Genomic DNA, 23,819 nt, shown 5'->3' with positions numbered 1-23,819 from the left:
TCCTCGAGCCCGCTTCCGGGAAGCCTCCCGGGGCTCGGATTCCAGCCGCCGCCGTCTCATCCTTCCTCCTAAATCCCAGTTCCGGCAGCAGGACGGGAAGAGGACTGAGGGGCCCTACTGGATGTGGGCAAAGGAGTCGGAAAGGACTCAGCGGCAGAACCCGGAAGCCCGGTTCCAGTTTGTAGTCTTGGATCTGGTGGGGGTGCTCGCGGTAGGGGTCCTTCCCGAGCGAGCGAAGTGCTGTCCAGGCCGAGCTCGGCGTACGCATGCTTTGCTGAGGTTTCGAAGTTCTCTTTCGGAGCAGGCAGGCCTGTTTTCACCGGGCTCTCAACGTTTTTTTCGGGAAGGTCCCCTCCCTCCAATGCTTTAGGCAGAGGGACCCTGATAAAGTCAGCATTTGCCCTCATCCAGAGTAGCCTCGGATTTTTGCTGTGTCGTCCCCCAAGAGTCCCTCCTGGTTGCACTGCCTTTCTTTATCCATGCAGTGCTTCTCTTTGCATAGGGAGCCAGGTAAATAACAAATACAACAGTCGGGTGAGTGTGCTGCTTTGCAGAAAAATAGAAGGGAGCTGGTGTGCCAGGCAGTGGTGATTAGTGTTCTAGAGGGTTAAGATAGATCATGAAAGACTATTTCAGTTACTGAGAAAGGTTTGGAAGGAAGCTATCTGTAAACCTGAGAGACCAGCATTCCAGGGAACAAATTCCAAAACTCAATCCAGAACTTCCACCTTCAGGGTGCACCTTAACGGGTAGCTAAATCCAAGGTGAAGTAGCTGGGACTCCAACCAGACACTGGTACAGGAGGCAGCCACTCTTTCCTCTGCCCCCCTCCCCCATCTGGTTTTTATATTCCAGTTTGATCCAGCTCTGCTAATGCTCCTGGGGGAGCCATTGGAGATGGAGCTTCTGCCACCCACAGGGGAATCTTCTGATGGAGTTCCATTCTCCTGGCTTCAGCCTGACTCACCCCTGGCCTTTTCAGCCATACGGGGAGTGAATCAGTGCATGGAAGATCTCTAATTCTGCCTTTCAAATATAAATAAATTTAAATTTTAAACCTAAAAATTAAATTACTGAATGACTCAGTTTCTATTAACACTTTAGGGGCTCGGCAGCGTGGCCTAGTGGCTAAGGTCCTCGCTTTGATCCCATATGGCCGCTGGTTCTAATCCCAGCAGCTTCACTTCCTCTCTATCTCTCCTCCTCTCAGTATATCTGACTTTGTAATAAAAATAAAATAAATCTTTAAAAAAAAAAAACTTTAGGAATTCTAGTGAACAAATCGTTGGTTGCTCAAGACGGGATGTAGGGGGGAAAATCTTCCTCTGTCTCTCCTCCTCTCTGTATATCTGACTTTGTAATAAAATAAATAAATCTTTTTAAAAAAAGAATATATGCCATATTTTTTATTTTTAAAAAAAGCTGATTTAGAGTTTTCTATATTTAAAGACCACTGGCTACTTAGATGGTGGGCCTACAGTACAAAGGTAATTACGGAGAGATAAGAGAAATTGAGGCGATAGATATGTTCTGCCTTGATTGTGCTATTCACATCAGAACAGGTCACATAATTTTTAGCCTAGTGGCTAAAGTCCTCGCCTTGAACGCACCGGGATCCCATATGGGCGCCGGTTCTAATCCCGGCAGCTCCACTTCCCATCCAGGTCCCTGCTTGTGGCCTGGGAAAGCAGTCCAGGACGGCCCAAAGCTTTGGGACCCTGCATCCGCGTGGGAGACCCGGAAGAGGTTCCTGGTTCCTGGCTTCGGATCGGCGCAGCACCGGTCCGTTGCGGCTCACTTGGGGCGTGAATCATCGGATGGAAGATCTTCCTCTCTGTCTCTCCTCCTCTCTATACATCTGACTTTGTAATAAAAATAAATAAATCTTAAAAAAAAAAACAGGTCACAATTTTTTATACTCTGTATACTGTTATGCTGTCTAAACACAATGAAGCAATAAAATCTTATTAGGATAGGCAATATGAAAACCACAATGTTAAGGATGTAAGCAATTGGAATTAAAAAAAAAAAAAAGAAATTGGAATTCACACTTTATTGACAGGCATGCAAAACTGCAGCCATTTTGGAAAAGCTTATCAGGTTCTTCTAAAATTAAACATACTCTTGAGGGCTGGTGTGATGGCACAACTGGCTAATCCTCCACCTGCAAATATGGGTACCAATTTGTGTCCTGGTTGCTCCACTTTCTTTTTAAGATTTATTTAACTTTATTTATTTATTTATTGGAAAGGCAGATATATAGAGAGAAGGAGATAAGAAAAGATCTTCCATCTGCTGGTTCACTACCCAAGAGGCTGCGACAGCCAGAGCTGAGCTGATCTAGAGCCAGGAGTCCCCTCCGGGCCTCTCAAGCGGGTGCAGGGGCCCAAGGATTTGGGCCATCCACTGCTGCTTTCCCACTGCACAAGCAGGGAGCTAGATGAGAAGTTGAACAGCCAGGATATGAACCAGTGTCTGTATACTATGCTGGCAGATGCAAGGCAAAGATGTAGCCACTAGCTATTGTGCTGCGTCCCTGCTCCAACTTTTAATCCAGCTCCCTGCTTATGGCCTGGGAAAAGAGTGCAGGTTGGCCCAATACCTTGGGCTCTGAGGTCCTGCTCAAGTGGTTTTGATAGTTCAACTGCTCTGAATTGCTCCCAATTTTGCCATTCCAAGCACAATGAAATCTCTTAGGAATCCACTGGTGGACATAGTCCATTTTAGCATCTCCACTTGCCCAGATTTTCACAGCCAACACATGACTGGAGTAGTTGATCAATTTGTTTTGCCCTTTGTTGTGGTACCAGGTATCCTCTGCATGCTCCAATGTATTGCCATACCCTCCATGTACACTGGGACATGCTATCGACTGCTCTTTCTGAGCCACTGAGGAGGTTGAGCTTTGACACATGCACTCCACAATTGGACTGTGGAACCTGCAATTCTCTTCATGGTTGGGGTTCTGAGTGCAGCAATTCAGTTGGAGGGATCCCCAAAAAAACTTCATCTGAGGTGATCCCAGACCTGATTCTTGTGTGTGCTTGCCATCACAGGTTCTGGCACAGACCATCTCCCCAGTCTATGCATATGCTGGTGGCTGCAATTTATGAGTCTGTTCTGTCTCCAGCCCTGTCTTTCACATGAACCAATGGGTGTTGCTGTCCAGCCTGATTCTGCCCACTTCATACTCGGCCCTCACACAAACCAGTGGGAGCTGCAGCCTAGTTGGAGTGACCCACCATAACCCACACCAGTTCCACACCCTGCCCTGTTCCTCTGCTTGCCAGTATATACAGTAGACTAGTCCAGTCTGTCCCACATCCCATTCAGCTCTCATACATGCCAATGGGCATCGATGCCTGGTTCAACCCAACCAGCCCCACTACCAGCCCACACACATGCTGGTGGGTGCTGTTCTGTCTGGTTTTCATGCTCTCCAGTGGGAGTGGTAACCCAAGAGGGAGGCGCTCACTATTTCCCTCCTAAGCCATTCCCACTCCTGGATCTTGCACTCTCCAGGTAGTTCTGTAGTTTGACTTGACAGAATTAGCCCGCAGTGCCAGCATCTGCCAGCTGATGCTGCAGCAAAACCCAACCAACCCTCACCCACTCTGATTTATGCTTGTACCAGTAGGAACAATCAGCCCAGCCAGGCTTTTCCCTGACCCAGCTCACATGAGGACAACAGGTGTTACAGCCCTGCCTGGTCTGGTCTGCCCCCATCCCAGCTCATGCTCTCCAGTGGGAGTGGTGTTTCAGCTGGGGGCAGGTCAGCGGTGTAGCACACCAATCCTCTGCTTGTGGAGCTGGCATCCCAAAGGGGCCCTCGTTTGAGTTAGGTGCTTTACTTCCAACCACGCTCTCTGCTGACGGCCTGGGAAAGCAGCAGAGGATGGCCCAGGTTCTTGGGTCACTGCACCTACATGGAAGACCTGGAAGAAACACCTGGCTCTTACCTTTGGATCAGCTTGGCTCTCGACATTGCTACCATTTAGGGAGTGAACCAGCAAGTGGAAGAGCCCTTTCTCTGAGTCTCTCTCTCTCTCTAAATATATATATATATAATTTTCTCAAGTACAATTATCAATCTTAAAATCTCCCTCCTAAACCTCCCACCACAAAAAAATCCCACAGAATGCGGGTAAATTGTCCAAGTATTTTATCAAATATTTACATAGATTTATTGTATGCCATGATGACCAAACACTTCTGTCAGGAACCAAAAGTTTCTCCCTTCGTCTGCATGCAAGTTAATGAACAACTTGCTATATGATCCAACTGTTTTCCAGAGGTATACCAGAAGAGACAACCTACAAAATAAGGCAAACCTACACTTTTCTGTGAGAGGCAAATGGACAAAGAGCCAGGGAGTTAATTAAACAGCAAACAGAAACATGAACAGAGTGATCCCAGATACTATAGGCTTTTCATATCTTTGTTTGGACAAAGCAATCTTTCTAACGCATAAAGTGTTCAAGTTTTCTAGATAGTTCTACCCTGTTGAAGAAAATTATCCTGTCAGGTAAATTATCCTTTACAACTTAATAAGCCACCTGCCTCTCTTGCTCAGTTGATAATCTCTAAAATTGTATCCATCTGATGTATCTGGCAATACAGTGAAATAAAGTTGGGCCAAACTTCACAATCAACTATCCAAGAAGTAGCTAATCCCCAAAAGGACTTAATTATAGACAGTGATTAGATTCTAACAGAAAGTTTCCTCTTCGTAGATTTTAATAGAAAATTTGAAATCAGAATCTCAAACAAACAAACAAACAAACAAAAAAACACCTAAAATGTCTAGGTCAATAGTAGCACATAATAACACTTAAAATTTTCTGTGCATTTCCATACACGCTCATATCATATTTAATCAAAAGAAAATACATACAAAAGTCAGATATAATTTAAAAAAATAATTTGTAAGGGAAGTTATTAGTATTTTATAATTCCAAAATTTCTTTCCTTAGAAAAATTTAACACTGGAATGACAGACTCTTTTCCTGCACTGGTGAAATTATGGCAAATGTATCTGCAAAGAGGTAATTATAATTCTTTGAGCTTGAACACATAAGGGAATGATAAAACAGATTTAAAAACCCCTGTTTGAGCTCATTTAATTCAGAGTCCCTTGAATTCGCAGTGGTCCAGCTGTGGTCTGCAAGAGGTTTCCCAGGCAAGTCTGTCACTCGGCCCACCCCCAGCAGGCCGGGTAGGACACTGTGCGGTACGGGTCCGAATGCCACCTTCCGCTGTGTGTTTCCCTACCGCCATTTGACTTCACTTTCCAAGTGTATCTCTTCTGGGAATAGTCCTCTTCAGGGGGACCAGGAGGAGGCAGGTGGCTTCTCTGGTAAACCTGACTTTGTGAAAATTTCCTTAAACCAAACAAAAAATAACAAAGTATTATCAGAATCAATATCACACATAAATAACTTTGTAAAAATAAAACACAGATACTTGCTTCTACCATTTCCTACCTCTGTAACCTTAGCAGATAAATTATTTAATCTTTCTAACACTTCCCTATTTTACAAGCATAATAGAACACCTTCCCTCCTGAACAGATGTTAGGAAGGTATTTGGACCACATATTAAAAATTTTTTTAAAGATTTATTTTCAGGGCCCGGCGGCGTGGCCTAGTGGCTAAAGTCCTCGCCTTGAAAGCCCCAGGATCCCATATGGGAGCCGGTTCTAATCCCGGCAACTCCACTTCCCATCCAGCTCCCTGCTTGTGGCCTGGGAAAGCAGTAGAGGACGGCCCAAGGCTTTGGGACCCTGCACCCACGTGGAAGACCCGGAAGAGGTTCCTGGTTCCCAGCTTTGGATCGGTGCAGCACCGGCCGTTGCGTCTCACTTGGGGAGTGAATCATCGGACGGAAGATCTTCCTCTCTGTCTCTCCTCCTCTCTGTATATCTGACTTTGTAATAAAAAAAATTAATAAATCTTAAAAAAAAAAAAAGATTTATTTTCATTGGAAAGGCAGTTAACAGAAGGAAGGAGAGACAGAAAGATCTTCCATCTGCTGGTATACTGCTCAAATGGCTGCAATAGCCAGAGATGATTGCATCCAAAGCCAGAAGCCAGGTGCTTCTTCCAGGTCTTCCATATGGGTGCAGGTTCCCAAGGCTTTGGTCCATCTACCACTGCCCTCCCAGGCCACAAGCAGGGAGTTAGAGAGGAAATGGAGCAGATAAAACATGAGCTGGTGGTAGAGGATTAGACAGCTGTACTACTGTGCCAGCTCCCACATATAATGTTAGACTGCTCTGGCAGACAGAGTTACCTGGGGTCCTTCCACCTTTCTCTATAAGCTAAATGCATACCCATGTTAATCTTTTAAATAAATAAATAATCTTTTTAAAAAACTGTATAAATTTTGTTTTTGTTAATTTTTACATATTTGATTAGGGTGTGAAGGGTCAGGGCTAGAGGAAAGTGGGTGAGACCATTGTTTCCACAATTTTTTTTTCCTTCCTGTATCTGAAGGGAGGGGAGAGATATTTATTAAAAATAAATTTTCTTTTTTAAATGATTTTTTTAATTGGTAAGTCAGATATACATAGAGGATCAGAGACCAAGAGGAAGATCTTCCATCCGCTGATTCACTGCCCAAGCAGCCACAACAGCTGGAGCTGTACTGATACAAAGCCAAGAGTCTCTTCTGGGTCTCCCACGTAGGTGCAGGGTCCCAAGGCTTTGGGCCGTCCTTGACTGCTTTCCCAGGCCACAGCAGGGAGCTGGATGGGAAGCCGGGATGACGTGATTAGAACTGGCGCCCATATGGGATCCCAGAGCGTGCTCTAATCCCGGTGGCCCTGCTTCCCATCCAGTCCCCTACCTGTGGCCTGGGAAAGCAGTCGAGGATGGCCCAAAGCCTTGGGACCCTGTTCCTGCATGGGAGACTGGGAAGAGGCTCCTGGCTTTGGATAGGCTCAGCTCCAGCCGTTGTGACCGCTTGGGGAGTGAATCATCGGATGGAAGATCTTCCTCTTTCTCTCCTCTCTGTATATCCGCCTTTCCAATAAAAATTAAACAAAAAATAAATCTTACAAAATATATTTTTTAAATTATTGTTTTTTAAAAAAAGATACCATGTAGCTAATGAAGCACTAGCTCTGGGTGTGTCTCTGAGGGTATGTGAGTTTGCATCTCAGTGGGGAAGATCCACCCTTGGTGTGGGCAGGTGCCATCTAATCAGCTGCAAGACACAACTAAAACAACTAAAATCCTGGCACAGGAAAGGCACATTTACTCTCAAATGGTACCCACCTTCTGCTACTCTGGTTCCTTGGTCTGTGGATTCTGGGAGGGGACCTAGCAGCTCCACAGCAGCCCCACCCTCACTGCCTCGGGGCTCTCAGGTCAGACAGAAGGGACCAACTTCCCAGGTTCTGAGGTTTCCAGACTTGGACTGGACCACACTAGCAGCACCCTGGTTCTTCTACCTGCAGACGGCCTTTGGTGGGATTTATCAGCCTTTATAGCCACGTGACCAATTCCCTAATAAGCCCCTCTCATTTATCTGTTTCTGTCTATCCTATGGGTCTGTCTCTGAAGAACATTAATACACTATCTTAACCATAGTGAGTGTGGTTAAAAATACTTATGAAATGATTTTTGCAACTTATCTATCCAAATTCTTTGCATATTTATCTACTGGAGATTCTTCATGATTTTTCTTGGTGCGCATACAACCTAAACCACAATAACGTTGCCTAAGAATGGAAGATGCTTTGTGTTGGCCATATCAAACTCTTGGTTTAAATTACCAAATTAATTGAAAATGTCTAAGTTCCTTTCCCTACACATACCCTATCATGTTCTCAAGTTTCCAAAACACAGCACAGGATGAAACCTCCTGACTTACAGTGACTGGCAAGGAAAGATTACTTTCCCATCATCATTATGATGCATTTTCACAATTTTAGAGTACTGACTTCTTCAGCTGCAGAAGGGAAGGCAGAGATACCTGACTGGATGTTCAAAGTCTGAGGTGTGGTTACGGATGCACTGAGAGTGTGCCAGGTCGCCACGGCTCCAATGCTGGTTATGTCTATAACCTTGGTGAACAGCCTTATTAGCGGTGTGGGTTGGGTGCATGAGACGTGCTGAACCTTCAAAACCACTTGATCTGGATACTCTGGAATTTTGACCCCTTAAAGAAAGTATTTACACATAATATTACCAGTTTCCAAACATAGTAGCCAATTCAGTGACTTTCTTTTCATCTAGAGAAATGATAAACCTTTCCTTCCCACATTCCTGTTTGTTTAGGTTCGCCAAGCATGTAACAAGCTGATAAAAGAATGCATGCATGCAATTAACATATAGAAAGAGTTCTCCTTAACCACAAATGTCACACAGTCATACAAAGAAGCAAAGACTTACTTTCTAATAGGACCATGCTGCAAATCTTCAATGTAATTCTGCCTTTCTAAACAATGTCCCCGACACCTATTGAACACTGGGGAGTGGATGGACTGTTAAAAATAAATATACAAAAACCAAATCTTTCTCAGAAAAAGCAAATCAAAGCTGAGATTCACTAACTAATTATTCTGATCATATCTGACTACTTATACATATTTCTTTATAAACTTTATAAATGATCTTACATCAGAAAACAATACATTACAAACTTTTTTTAATTTGAAAAATTCATCTAACATCTCTAGCTTTAATTTATAAAATGGGAAAAACAGTGACAACCCTCATACTTACATTCAATTGCATCATCTGGCCTCATGCCTTGTACATCAATCAAATATCTAATAAAACAACATAGTTTGGGTCATTTATATATACAAAAAAATTAATTTTTTTTCCAAAAAGATCCAATTTCACCTATAAATGGAGATGCAAAACATCTAAAAAAATACCAGTACATCTAATCCAATAATCGATATGCCATAACTACAAAGACTTAAAAATGATCCAACTCTAGGGCCCGGCGGCGTGGCCTAGTGGCTAAAGTCCTCGCCTTGAAAGCCCCGGGATCCCATATGGGCGCCGGTTCTAATCCCGGCAGCTCCACTTCCCATCCAGCTCCCTGCTTGTGGCCTGGGAAAGCAGTCGAGGACGGCCCAATGCATTGGGACCCTGCACCCACGTGGGAGACCTGGAAGAGGCTCCAGGTTCCCGGCAACGGATCGGCGCGCATCGGCCCGTTGCGGCTCACTTGGGGAGTGAATCATCGGACGGAAGATCTTCCTCTCTGTCTCTCCTCCTTTCTGTATATCTGACTTTGTAATAAAATAAATAAATCTTTAAAAAAAAATGATCCAACTCTAGAAAATCTGTTAATATAATTACTTTTATTGAAGTACTTACTTAATAAAAGAAAATATAAAATGAAATTGGCAAATGTTAAAAGGGTTTGATAAAAGCCAATGGTCATTTTTAAAAATAATTAGTATTTTTATTTATCAGAAAGGCGAAGTTACAGAGAGAGGGGGAAACAGAGAGAGCTTGATCTGCTATACACTGCTTCACTCCACAAATGGCTGCAACAGCCAGAGCTTGGTCAGGCTGAAGCAGGAGCCTAGAACTCTATCTTGGTTTTCCATATGGGTGACAGGGGCCAAATACATGGGCCATTACGTGCTGCTCTCCCAGGCCACAGGCAGGGAGCTGGATCTGAGGTACAGCTGCTGGGACTCACACAGAGACATATAGGATGCCAGCACTTCCAGCAGTAACATTTCTGATTTAAATGCTTTGTACAGTAAAGCTGTATATTTCCCCAATATGGTTTTATCAGGAACCAAAAAGATGACAATTTGGGGAAAATATCAACATTATTATTATTATTTTTTAAAGATTTATTTTTATTACAAAGTCAGATATACAGAGAGGAGGAGAGACAGAGAGGAAGATCTTCTGTCCGATGATTCACTCCCCAAGTGAGCCGCAACGGGGCGGTGCTGTGCCAATCCCGAAGCCGGGAACCAGGAACCTCTTCCGGGTCTCCCACGTGGGTGCAGGGTACCAATGCATTGGGCCGTCCTCGACCGCTCTCCCAGGCCACAAGCAGGGAGCTGGATGGGAAGTGGAGTTGCCGGGATTAGAACCGGCGGCCATATAGGATCCCGGGGCTTTCAAGGCGAGGACTTTAGCCGCTAGGCCACGCCGCCAGGCCCAACATTATGTTTTAAAAGTATTACATAATCAACCACATGGACCAGAAACTTAAGAATCATAACTATTGTTAGCTTTCTGTTTCTTGTTCTCCTCTTTAGTATACTACCAGCTCCTGAAAATAACAGTATTTAATATCTCTTGAATACATCAGTTTCTTGATCAGAATAACCACCACAGCCTGATATAAGTTACCATTATTCCTTGATTCCTAAAAGAGTCTCCAAACTTGTCTACTTGCTTCTACCTCTTTCCCTCTGTGGCATATTTTTCATTCAACAGCAAAATGTTAATTGCAAATCTGATTATGTTCTACACACTTACCCCCAACCAAAAAAAATATTTTTTTTGATTCCTATGGCTTTCCAGATAAAGAACATGACTATAGGACATAAGCTCTGCATGATCTATCCATCTCCTATATATCCTTCCAACTCCACTGTAACGCTGTAGCCACCACATGGCAAAATCTCTCCAACACAGAATGTTTTCCTGTTATTCTGTCTTTCCTATCTAAGGACAGAGTTTTTTCCACAGGGCCGCTGGCCTGGTTACTGGTCATCCCCTCAGATACCTGCTTCGACTTCCCACAGGAACCTCTGACTCCAAATGATGAGGTCAGATCCTGTTCTATGTTCTCATAGCACCATGTCCACTCCCTCAACATTTATCAGTTGTGACTCCTTATACATCCGTGAGGTTCCTCTATAGACTGCTAGGACTCATAATGGATGGGTCAAGTCTCTGCGAGCATTCAACACAGCACCTGCACGTAACAGATGCTGACTATTCCCTGAATGGATAGGTACAAGGCAGTGACATTTAAAGAACGTGAACTCTGAAGCAGAAATCTTATTTTGAGTGAAGTTATCTCTGGGACAGTGATATATGTATTTAAAGATGTTCCTAAAGCAATATTTGCTACATCAGTATTTCATAATTTGAAAAATATCTGGATTACATGCCTACAATATGCGAAGGAACAATGCAGCCTTTAAAACAAAGCCTCTGGGCCCGGCGGCGTGGCCTAGTGGCTAAAGTCCTCGCCTTGAAAGCCCCGGGATCCCATATGGGCGCCGGTTCTAATCCCGGCAGCTCCACTTCCCATCCAGCTCCCTGCTTGTGGCCTGGGAAAGTGGTCGAGGACAGCCCAATGCTTTGGGACCCTGCACCCGCGTGGGAGACTCGTAAGAGGTTCCTGGTTCCTGGCTTCGGATCGGCGCAGCACCGCCCCGTTGCGGCTCACTTGGGGAGTGAATCATTGGGCAGAAGATCTTCCTCTCTGTCTCTCCTCCTCTCTGTATATCTGACTTTGTAATAAAAGTAAATAGATCTTTAAACAAAATTAAAAAAAAAATAAAGCAAAGCCTCTGATCATTTACAATGAAAGATTCCCACCATACTCTATAAGATATTAATATTTGCTAAACAATTACTATTAAATTACGTATATATGCTTGTATGTGTTATCAAAGTCTGAAAAGATATGCAATAAATTATTAACAGTGGTAACCTCTGGTGGGAAGCTAGGCTGCTTCTACTACATTTATTCCTGTACTAACTGCATTTTTTGCAACAAGCTTCCATTACCCCTGTAAAAAGACAAAAACAAACATGCTCTATACTGGCTGCCGACTCACCTGCAGATGAGGTAGCCAGTCCTGTTTAAGCCATGAGTACAGTGGACACCGATAAGCTTGTCTACAAAACCAAAAATACAGAGATAAGTGATGCAAGCAGACACAAAAAACAAGTTATACTGCTTTCTAAAGAGTGATATTTAAAGTTATCATAAGAGTAACATTTCCTTGAAAATGGACAAGAATGTTATTTTGTAAGATGCCAAAACTATCATCTGAGAAAATCATTTATGAGAAAGTCAAGGGCACGTTAAGACACCATCTGTAACGACAGCATCAGAGCACCAGCATCAGTCCAAGTCCTGGCTGCTCCACTGCCGTCCGAGCTCTTGGCGTCTGGGAAAGCAGTGGAAGAAGATCCAAGCATCTGAGCCCCTGCCACTGACGTGGGAGATCAGCATGGAGTTCTAGAATCCTGGTTTCAGCCTGGCCCAGCAATGACTTATTGGACTGTTGGGTGATTGATTGCTCTCTCTTTTCTGTTTTTCATGTAAGTAAATTTAAAAAACAAAAACAAAAACAAACAAAAGCTGAAATTTGTTGTCGTTGGAATTTTTACATATCCTAACCCTGAATGAGGTAAATTTAAAAAGGCCTGGTCAGATACTAAGAGCTATAAAATTACAGTGAGATAAACTACCTGCCTTAATATAGAATGCCCATCAGTAACTGATTTAATTGTAGCAAAAGGAAATGAAAACAGCAGGCTATGGGAAGAAGAAATTTTATTTTGAATAAAATAAATGGAATGCCTTCACTTTTCATGCTCCAAGGAGGGAGAGATCGGTTGTACAGTTCTCTCAGATTCCGAACAGGCTTCCATTTGGTCCCACCACACAAGTCACTCAAGGAACAGCATCATTTACACTTTAAAATGGAAAGGTATAATCCCAAGCCACCGACAGGCAAACATAATGAAGACTGAAACCATGTCCAATTTTTTTTTCCCAATTAGGCAATGGTATTTCTCAGTCTATCATTAAAAAAAAAAAAAAAAAAAAAAAAAAAAAAAAGAGGGCCCAGCCCAGTGGCCTAGCAGCTAAAGTCCTTGCCTTGAACGCACCGGGATCCCATATGGGCACCGATTCTAATCCTAGCAGCTCCACTTCCCTTCCAGCTCCCTGCTTGCAGCCTGGAAAGCAGTTGAGAAAGGCCCAAAGCCTTGGGACCCTGCACCCGCATGGGAGACCCGGAAAAAAGTTCCTGGCTCCTGGTTTCGGATTGGCTCAGCTCCAGCCATTGCGGTCACTTGGGGAGTGAACCATTGGATGGAAGATGTTCCTTTCTGTCTCTCCTCCTCTCTATATTTGCCTTTCCAATAAAAGTAAATAAATCTTAAAAAAAAAAATAAATAAAAGGACATGCGTGCTTACCTTCCTTGGTGAGTGTGTTTCTAAAGGATAGAGACTGTCATTCACCTCTGTATCCTCCTTGTCTTATCAGTAAATCTAAGAGCTCTTAGTGTTCACTAAACCTATTTTTATTCTGAGTTTCAATCAGACCCAGGGAGGGGACAGTGTGGTGCCCTGCTCTGTATCAGGTAGCCTGGCACCTTTGGGAAGCGCTTATGACAGAAGAAGCCCAAACGGATCCTAGACAAGGCCCCAAGACAGCTGCAGGAGGGAATGCTCCGAGACATAGACACGTCAGTGTGACTCAGGCAGAAAAAAGCCACAGAAGCCACCTGGCTGCCTTTGCTTGGTGCCACATAAAAGAGTCTAACATTCAGAACCGTATCCCTATGCAATCATGAGGAGCTGCCAGCACCAGGAAATCAGATGAAACACTGAAAAAGGCAGGAGAGCTTGGCAGCAGGGAGCAGCCTGGGAAAAATATCCTCACATCTGAAGAGGGAGTATTTATTTCTGTGATTATAGCTTATGACACTGAGATGCCAGGGCTGTCACAGGAAAAGCTGAGGCTTTCAAGTTTTAAAGGTAAAAAACAGCAAAGATCTGGGAGCAGGACTTTAGGGGATTAAGAATGAGTACCGGGCCCGGCGGCGTGGCCTAGCAGCTAAAGTCCTCGCCTTGAAAGCCCCGTATCCCATATGGGCGCCGGTTCTAATCCCGGCAGCTCACTTCCCATCCAGCTCCCTGCTTGTGGCCTGGGAAAGCAGTCGAGGACGGCCCAATTCTTTGGTACCCTGCACCCGCGTGGGAGACCCGGAAGTGGTTCCTGGGTCCCAGCTTCGGATTGGCGCAGCACCGGCCATTGTGGCTCACTTGGGGAGTGAATTATTGGACAGAAGATCTTCCTCTCTGTCTCTCCTCCTCTGTGTATATCTGACTTTGTAATGAAAATAAATAAATCTTTTAAAAAAAAAAAAGAATGAGTATCATCTTACATGATCAGGGTATAGTTTGAAACATGTCTTTAGCCCCTCTGTCTCACTCTCACTTTCTATCCCCCACCTTCCCACCTCCTACTCCAGCCTTTTTCCAATAGCTTTTCATATATCTGTTAAAATAATATTTACTAGAGTTCTGTTAGATTTCCTTACTAAAATAAAAACTCAAGGTTAGAAAGAAGGCAAGTCAAAGCCTTGCTTTAGGGTTTATCAGTCAGCAGCTTTAGCAGAAGACAACAGCTTTTTCAGACTTAAAATACGAAAAACTAACATGTCATATTTTATGGGTATATACCAGGAAAAAGTGACCAGATCCTTAAAATACAAAAACTTTAAAAAATAGATGTTTTCAACAGAGTAAGGCAGGTCATAAAGCAGGAACAAGAAAAAAAAGACTCTGAGCCAAGTTCTTTCTGAAGAAGACCAAGAGATGGGGGTGTCCTTCCTCACCTGCACTCTGGGGTGGGAAGCCAGCAGGACCTCCTTCACGAAAGAAGGCAAAGATGCACTTCTCACTCCGAGGCATCTGCCTTTCTCTTATACTTTGCCTTTTGTTTCTTTTATGTAGCTCTAAAACCCTGAGGTTTTTCTCTTTTCTTCTTCAACTATTCTCTCTTCTCTTTATATGCATGAAAAATACTTCCATTAAACATTTCCAATTAAAAAAAAGATTTTAAAGATTTATTTGTTTTTAACTGGAAAGTTAAAGTTACAGAGAAAAGCGGAGGCAGAAAGAAAGCTCTTCCGACTGCTGGTTCACTCCCTAAGTGAGAGCAACAGTCAGAGCAGAGCAGTCCTGAAGCCAGGAGCCAGGAGCTTATTTTGGGTCTCCCAAGCAGGTGCAGGGTCTCAAGGTTAGGACTGTCCTCTACCACTATCCCAGACCACAAGCAGGGAGCTGGAAGGGAAGTGGAGCAGCCAGAATACAAACTGGCGCCCAAGTGGGATCCTGGCAGATGCTAGGCAAGGATTTAGCTACTAGGCTATAGTACCAGGCCCTAATTTTTTTTTAAAGACACCCATGAGGCCAGAGTAAATTATTTCCCACTGAAATTACTTTCCAAAGTAACTTTTTTTTTTTTTGTGACCAAAGGGAAAACATCTTATCCTATTGGCACAATCTGACCCTTTTACTTTCAGAAATATTTATTCTTTCATTTATCTGAAAGGCACAGAAGAAGAGAGACAGAGAGAGATCTCCCATATGTTGATTTACTCCCCAAGTGGCCCCCCCATAACCAGGTACGGACCAGGCTGAAGCCAGGACCAGACCTCCATCCAGGTCTCTCCTGTGGATGTCCAGGGCCTAGGTCCTTGGGCCATCCTCCACTGCCTTCCCAGATGTACTGGCACGGAGCTGGATCAGAAGCAGAGCAGCCAGGACTCAAATTGGCACTCTGCTTTGAGATGTCAGTCTTCTAAGAGGCTCACCTGCTAAGCCACAATGACAGCACCCTGACATTGCCACCTTAACATTATCGACAACAGGACAAATGTCAGAGCTATTAGTAATATATAAAATCTCTAACCCCATTCAAAATGGATAACAAAGTCCACATAAGAAAAAAGATGAAAACTCACCATTGTCTTTATTTTCTTTCACAAATCCATTAACAGCACGTTTGAATTTAACAATAGTGTTATCATCAGGAACCTGATGCCCAACTGTAGAAATTTTTAAGTAAGAAACAGTTTCTGGCAAGTCCTATAAAGTAAAGCCATTTAAAAATGTACATTATTTAATTTGTGGGGAAAAAATTAAAGCTTAAGGAAATCAGAAAAAAAACTTAAAAGATTATGCAACTTAAAACTATTAAACAGCTCTAAGATCTTAAATTCCCAGTGCCAGTGCCTTCATAAAGCAGTGTGACTGAAGCACAACAGAATAGAATCAGGAGGATTTGGACATGAATTGTGAAGCAAAAAAAATTCCAGTTACTGTTAAGGACTGGTATTCCTGCGATGGAAGGAAACAGTTAAAGACAGAGTATTGTGGCACAGTTGGTTAATCTCCACCTGGGATGCCAGCACCCAAAACTGAAATGCTGGTTCAAGTCACAGTTGTTCAACTCCCTGCTAATGTACCTGGCAAAGCAGCAGAAGATGGCCCAATATGTGGGCTCCTACCACCAATAGGGGAGACTCAAACTGGCTCAAAGCCGATTTGGCCTGGCCCAGACCTGATTGCTGTCGCCACTGGGAAGTGAATCAGCAGATAGACAGGCAATTATCTCTGATAATCCACCTTTTAAATAAATAAATACATCTTAAAAAATGGGGCTGTTAGGCTGGGCGCAATAGCCTAGTGGCTAAATCCTGGCCTTGTATGTACCAGGATCCCATATGGGTGGCAGTTCGTGTCCCAGCTGCTCCACTTCCCATCCATTTCCTTGCTTGTGGCCTGGGAAAGCAGTCAAGGATGACCCAAAGCCTTGGGACCCTGCACCTGTATGGGAGACCTGGAGGAGGCCCCTGGCTCCAGGCTTTGGATGGGTTCAGCTCTAGCTCCTGTGACCACTTGGGGAGTGAACCGGGATGGAAGAGTATCTCCTTCTCTCTGCGTATGTTTCCAATAAAAATAAATAAATCTTTGGAAAAAAAAATGGGGCTGGCATTGTGGTGCAGTGAGTAATGCTGCCACCTGTGAAGCTAGCATCCTATATGGGTGTTGGTGTGTATCTTAGCTGGAACTCCCAATTTAGTTCCCTGCTAATGGCCTGGGAAAGAAGCAAAATTTGCCAGTTGTTGGGTCCTGCCACACACAGAAGAAGACTGGACTGAAACTCCTGAGCTTGACCTGGCCCAGCTTTGGCTGTTGTGGCCATACGGAGAGTAAAACAGCAGATGGAAGAACTGTTGCTTTCTGTTTCTGTCTCTGCCTCTATCTCTGTAATTGCTTCTCAAATAAATAAATCTTCCAAAAAAGGGAAAAAGATAACAGACAAAAGAGAAAAATGGGCAGTTAAGTGAAAATACTGTAGTTCTGAGCATAAATGGTAAGTATCAATAAGAATTCATGATGTATATTAAAGAATATTTCATAGCTGTGTCCAAAAAAAGCTAGAAATGACATCAGCCTAGTAGTAACAAGCCCCTCTAGCACTCCGATGATCCCCTGAAAACAATCAGAGCTTCTTGTAAAAATGACTGACTTCACACTGGAAGCCTGGAACATTTTTGCTTGTTCTTAATACAAATAGCAAGAACAGTGATCAAAGATGGGAATGGGCATTTGCCTAGTGGTTAAAACAATAGTTAGTACACTTATGTCCCAAATCAGGAGTACCTGGGTTCAATTCCCAGCTCCAGCTTCCAGCTAACGCAGACCCTAGGACATAGTGGTGATGGTTCAAACAATTGGGTCTTTGGGCCCAGCGGTGTGGCCTAGCAGCTAAAGTCCTCGCCTTGAAAGCCCCGGGATCCCATATGGGCACCGGTTCTAATCCCGGCAGCTCTACTTCCCATCCAGCTCCCTGCTTGTAGTCTGGGAAAGCAGTCGAGGACGGCCCAAAGCCTTGGGACCCTGCACCCATGTGGGAGACCTGGAAGAGGTTCCTGGTTCCCGGCTTCGGATCGTCATAGCACTGGCCATTGTGCTCACTTAGGGAGTGAATCATTGGACGGAAGATCTTCCTCTCTGTCTCTCCTCTCTGTATATCTGACTTTGTAATAAAAATAAATCGTAAAAAAAAAAACTGGGTCTTTGTCACTCATGTGGGAGACCTGGCTTCCGCCCAGACTGGTTCCAGTCACTGTGGCCAGTGAACCAGCTAGGAGAACTATCTGATAAATCAATAAATCAATAATTTTAAGGGTGATTTATGATTATGACTAGTAAGGCTGTATCAAAAGGATTCAAGAGGAGCAGGTGTTGTGATGCTTGGAACGCCTGCATCCCTCAGGAGAACCTGGAATTGAGGCCTACCTCTACTTCCTATCTAGCTCTCTGTTAATGTGCACCTTGGAAGTAGCAGATGGTGCTTCAGGTGCTTAAGTCTCTGCTACCATGTGAGAGATCTGGATTGGGTTATAGGCTTCATCTTGACTCAGCCATTGCAGGCACTGGAGGAGTGAACAAAAAGATGCATCTATCTGCTTTTCAAATAAATTGGCAAAACATTTTTTAAATCTGTAAAAATGTAATAGATTTTTCATTCTCCACCCCCTTCAGACTTTATTTAGCTTACTTCATTTTTCAAAATATAGAACACAGAAGCTTATGATTTCTATTTTTTAAAGATCTATTTATTTTTATTTCTTAGGCAAATTTACAGACGGAAAAGGAGAAAGAGAGAGATCTTCCATCTGCTGGTTCACTTCTAAATGGCTGTGACGGCTGGAGCTGGGCCCATGTGAAACCAGGAGCCTGGAGCTTCCTCTGGGTCTCTCACATGAGTGCAGGGACTCAAAGACTTGGGCCAGTTTTGGTGGCTGCTTTTCCAGACACATCAGTAGGGAACTGGACTGGAAGTGAAGCAGCTGGAACTCAAACTAGTGCCCATATCAGATGCTAACACCACAAGCAGAAGTTTAACTTACTCTACCAGGGTGCTGGCCTCACGATTTCTTAAACACAAATGCAACCTTTTCCCAAATATTGCAGTTAAAACTCATATCTCATTCTGTAAGGACGAAGTAGACATTTAGTTCCGAGGCTTACACACTGGCTAGGATACTCATGTCCAGAACAGAGTATCCTGGTCCAATACTAGGACCCCGCTCCTGACTCCAACTCCCTGCTAACATAAACCTTAGGAGGCAGCAGTGGTGGCTCAAGTGATTGGGTTCCTGCCACCCATGTGGGAGATCTGAATTGAGGTCCCACCTCCAGGGTTCAACCTGGCCTTGACAGACATTTGAGGAGTGAACCAGTGAATAGGAGCTCCTTCTGTCTCTACGCATATCCAAAACACAAAATAAAAGCCATATAAAGGAACATTTCTTCTCCTTATAAAATTATTACCCATAAAAGGCAGTCTGAGGAATTACTGAAACACCAGTAAGTATTTTAGCATTAAGATGTAGAAAGTTCTTTTCAGTTAAAGGTTCTATATACCTCTGGCTTATAATAGCGCTGAGTATATGTTAAATCAATAATCAGCCCAAGTTCTTCATTTTGTTCACGGATCTTGTTAAGAAGATCCAAAGGGGAAAAGTATTCTTCTGGAGCAAGCTTCTTTTCAAAACTCTGTCAGAGAGAATAAGAAGAGAGTAAATGTGTGCTTCAAGTGTGTTTGTATAGCATGCATGCATTCAAGCTTTGGGATGCCAACACATAATGAAACTTCAACTCAAGTTTCCACTTTTCTGGGATGCAGAAACTACACACATTGTGATCCTTTCCTCCAGAGTAACCAGAAGGAAGAAGAAAAAGCTCACTGCTACATAGATTTTTCCCATGCTTATGTGCATCATGTTGATCTCCCGGTCAGATCACAAACTTCCAGAAGGCAAACCACACTGATTCAACACCATCTCTCCCTCCTTAACTGGTAGGTCCAGTATATTTAGAGCTTATAAATTCTTCCTATCCATCTATACACATAAAGATGGACTCCATTTCTAGCTATTATTTTATGGCTTATTTCTGGACTTTGTTCAATTGACAGATCAGGTTGTTTAAGTGTCAGCAACACAGCTTAAAAGACGTTAGATATTTGAGTAGTTTTGAGTTCACGGCACAACTGTGCTGAAAGGACAGAGTTTCCATGCTGGCTGCTTCCCTGCCATAAGCATTCCACACCTGTGTGGCTCACTTGTTATAGTCACTGAACAAACACTGACAACACTATAATCAACCAAACCCAGAGTTCACATACATATGGTATACTCCTTTTTTTGCACATTCTATGGGTTTTAACTAACATATATTTACGCAGAATAGCTTCACTGCCCTGAAAATCCTTTACTCTAACTACACACTTTTAATATGGCTTAGCATCTGGTAAGGTAGGTTGCTCCTCCCTCCCATGGTCTCCAATTTCAGAATTTTCCTAGCAATTCAAGCTTATTCTTTTTTTTTTTTTTTGAAAGATTTATTTCTTTTTACTAGAAAGGCAGATTTATAGACAGAAGGAGACCCACAGAAAAAGATCTTCCGTGGGCTGATTCACTCCCCAAGTGACTGCAACAACTGGAGCTGAGCTGATCTGAAGCCAGGAGCCAAGAGCTGCTTCTGGGTCTCCCACATTGGTGCAGGGTCCCAAGGGAAGCGAAGCAGAGCAGCTGGGACACAAACTGGCACCAATATGAAATCCTGGAGGATTCAAGGCGAGGACTTTAACCACTAGGCCACTGTGCCAGGCCCCATGTTTATTCTTCTATGAGCTTTAAAGATCGCCTAACTTGGGCCTAGAGTGAGGCTCAAAATGGCTAAATCCTCATCTTGCCCATGCTGGGATCCCATACAGGTGTCAGTTTGTGTCCCAGCTGCTCCTTCCAGCTCTCTGCTTTGGCCTGCAAAAGCAGCATATGATGACCCAAAGCCTTGGAACCCTGCACCCATGTGGGAGATGAGAAAGCTCCTAGCTCTTGGTTTCAGATCAGCTCAGCTCCGGCGACTGTGGCCATTTGGGAAGTAAACCAATGAATGGAAGATCTTTCTGTCTCTCTTTATCTCTGTAAATCTGCCTTCTTAGTAAAAAGAAATAAAACTTTAAAAATAGCCTAATTCGAAAATTTCTATGAAATGTTATATTTATACTAAGCAAGACCTGACAAATTTCTGACATTGAGTCGTCCACATAATATTGTAAAAGTTTTGAAGAATTCATTAATTATAACCAGACACATAAATTCTCCAGTTCCTTAGAACTGACCACTCAATTACTATCTGTCTAATCTATTTGACCAATAACTTGCTGTAGGAAGCTAACTGAAGCCATAAACCTTTTAAGGAAGCTTTCTTTGACTTAACTCTGTCTGGAGTCATTTCTCTTTGAATTCCTAGGTACTTTCTGCCACAGCATGTTCTTATCCTATTCATATTCTGGGGTGCTTGAGTAACTGCATGTAGGTTGTTTTTTCTTCCATGAGTGACTTTCATAAAACACACAGAAAATCAATGCGACATTTCACTACCTTAAACAACAGTTCATCTCCCTAAACACATGGCATGGACAGGAACTAAACTGGTTAATCCACCTTGCTGGTATCTGAACAATCCCAACACTGAATTAAGATCTCAAAACACAGGGGAGAAGACATCTTTGAAGATGGTATCATATGGAAAAGACCTCTGGCTGGGGGAGGAAAGGAAACTGAAGAGTTCCTGGCTTATCCTCTCCTACCAATGCCCCTTCAGGCAGGGGCTGAGTAGGAACCCTCTGATTGCTCAGTGAATCTACTTTCAGAGACCAGGGGATGAGGCTTGAAGAGTAGGAAAGAATAGTCAAACAGCAGCATTTACCTTTTGCAAAGGAACTTTGAAGGCTATGAAACGAGTCCCAGGCATCCGCTGTCCAACTGGGAGATAGTCATTCCATCTACAACAACATTTTTGTTAGCTAAATACATACCATTTAGCCTTGCTTCCTTGTAGACAATCAAAGTTTCATGAATTTGAGAATCACACCCCATAAGGCATGTGCCCCCTGTTCTCCACTTTGTCTGCATTTTGTAACTTTACTTCTTCAACTCCAGTTAGCAAAAATCTATACTTGCCTTCCTCCTATCTTTCCACCATGAACACATAAATAAGGCAACACCATAGTGGAAAGATCACCATAGGAGCCAGTACTATGTCTGCCATAAGCCACAGTTCACAACGCTGGCATCTCATTCAAAAGTGTCAGTTTGAGCCAGGGGCCACTCCATTTCCAACTCAATTTCCTGTTAATGTACTTGGGAAGGCAGTGGAAGATGGCCCAAGAGCTTTAGCCCCTATCACCCATGTGGGAGACCTGGATGGAGATCTAGCTCCTGAATTCAGCCTACTGCATTTGATGAATAAACCACCCCATCACTGCAATTGGTAAGTGAACCAGTGAATGGAAGATTAATCTCTGTCACAGTATCCTTCAAATAAACAAATATCTAAAAAGAAAAAAAATACACAAAAAATAAGGTGAACTAAAACCAAACATTGTCAGGACTTGTGCATCCCTGACAAAACCAAGACCAGGGTCAACACTGAGGGGCCCATTAATGAATACATGTTGACAGGAATAGTTTAAATTCAATTCTTAAAAAACAAATTAATTAATTAATTAATTAATTAAATTCTTGAACTTCACAGGGTTAAGTTTTTCTATAACTGATGCCATTAAGTAGAGCAGTAGGGAATTTCAGCTCATATTTTACGAGGAAGTCTAATAGAAAAGGGGCTACAAATTGCACCTACAATGAAGAGTTAGCATTAGCCAGGGTTAGTTCAGTTTCCCTGAGGCACGTTAAGCCTGGACAAGAGAGGCAAGGGATTGGGGCTAGAGAAGCACACAGGACCAAAGACCATGCAGATTTGTGTATTACAGGCCATGGTTAGCAATTTGTTTTTAGTCTTAAAGCAATGTTTTTGAGTAATACTCCACTTGTAAGTTTTAAAGAGTGTGAGGATGGGTTGACAGGAAAGACAAACGGACAACAGTTAGGACCAAAAAACAACAGGGCAGACAAGACCCAATGATCATGCTGTCAGAAGGAAGTGGGCAGACTCCAAAAGTATTCCAAAAACAAAATGAAGATGACTTCGCTAGCCACGACTTGAAGAGGTGGAAGTTCAGGAGCGCTGACACGTCCCCCACACACCAAGCAAGATCTCAACCTGAGCCATTTGAACGTTCAGAGACAGCTCTTTCAAACAAAAACTTCAGAAAACAGCACGCCCTCCGTGACTCCCGGAAACAAGACCGATGTCACCGCGCTGTAGGGGTGCGGGTTCCTGCCATGCAAACCTCGGCGCCAGCTAACATGAAGGAGCTGAGGGGGTAGGGAGTTCGGTTCTAGTCTTTAACGAGGGTCCTCATCATTACCAGCGCCTCCTCAGAGAAGTCCTTTTCTGTTTTACTGGAGGGTGAGGCCCGAAGCCTCGCTCTGAAAACGATGGCGAGAAATCACACGACACCTCACAGTACCCTTCAAGCTCGGGGAGATGGCGGGCGTGCGGCGGGAGGGTCACTGCTGCCAAGCAAGGGCGGAGGCACCAAGCACAAGACGAGGGCCAGAAGCTAGGAGCTGGGCTACACGTTACCTTTCCGGAATGCTGTTTTTACCCCTCTTCTTGCCTGAGGAACGTCCGGAAGGGTTGTGTCCCAGGCCCCGACAATTGCGGGCATGACGTCCCTGGCTCATGTGGGCCTCGAGATGCCGCCCACCCCACATCAAGCGAACCAGAGCCGCCAGAGCCGCGCCCTCGCTGCCAAAAACAAGATCCTCACTTGCAGGAACCCACGCAGCGTCCCGGCGCCACGCGCTGCGCCTGCGCCACCGCCCGTCGTGATGACGTCACCGAGACGGCGGGTCTGGGGGTGGCTTTGTAAACAGGCCGGGTGTGGCTGCCGCGCCCGCCGCCTTCGGCAGCTGATGGTCAGTGAGTTCGAGCTTGCACCCTCGGGACCACAAATAGTGACGGACCCAGAGCGTGAGAACTCACTGCCCTCCGGTTCCTCATGTGTTCTTTCAGATAGTCCCAACTTCTTTTTAAAAAATTATTATTTCTATTTTTGATGATTTTTACATAGTTGATTA

General features: G+C 43.9%; 1 protein-coding gene across 1 annotated transcript; it reads right to left on the bottom strand.

Moving 5' to 3' along the window:
- Window positions 1-4,781: 4,781 nt before the first annotated feature.
- DUSP11 (dual specificity phosphatase 11) lies at window positions 4,782-23,549 on the bottom strand. The gene is made up of 9 exons (XM_004590776.3): window positions 23,323-23,549; window positions 21,544-21,619; window positions 19,192-19,323; window positions 15,717-15,840; window positions 11,786-11,846; window positions 8,730-8,776; window positions 8,397-8,472; window positions 7,978-8,163; window positions 4,782-5,381 (listed from the first exon to the last, which is right to left on the bottom strand). Exons 1-9 carry the CDS (start codon window positions 23,451-23,453, stop codon window positions 5,189-5,191), a joined length of 1,026 nt encoding a protein of 341 aa, XP_004590833.3. The 5' UTR covers window positions 23,454-23,549; the 3' UTR covers window positions 4,782-5,188.
- Between the last annotated feature and the right edge of the window lie 270 nt (window positions 23,550-23,819).

The sequence above is a fragment of the Ochotona princeps genome, chromosome 8 (assembly GCF_030435755.1).
Source record: "Ochotona princeps isolate mOchPri1 chromosome 8, mOchPri1.hap1, whole genome shotgun sequence".
Taxonomy (NCBI): domain Eukaryota; kingdom Metazoa; phylum Chordata; class Mammalia; order Lagomorpha; family Ochotonidae; genus Ochotona; species Ochotona princeps.
The sequence above is the reverse complement of the archived record's forward strand: the minus strand, read 5'-3'. Positions and strand labels throughout refer to the sequence as shown.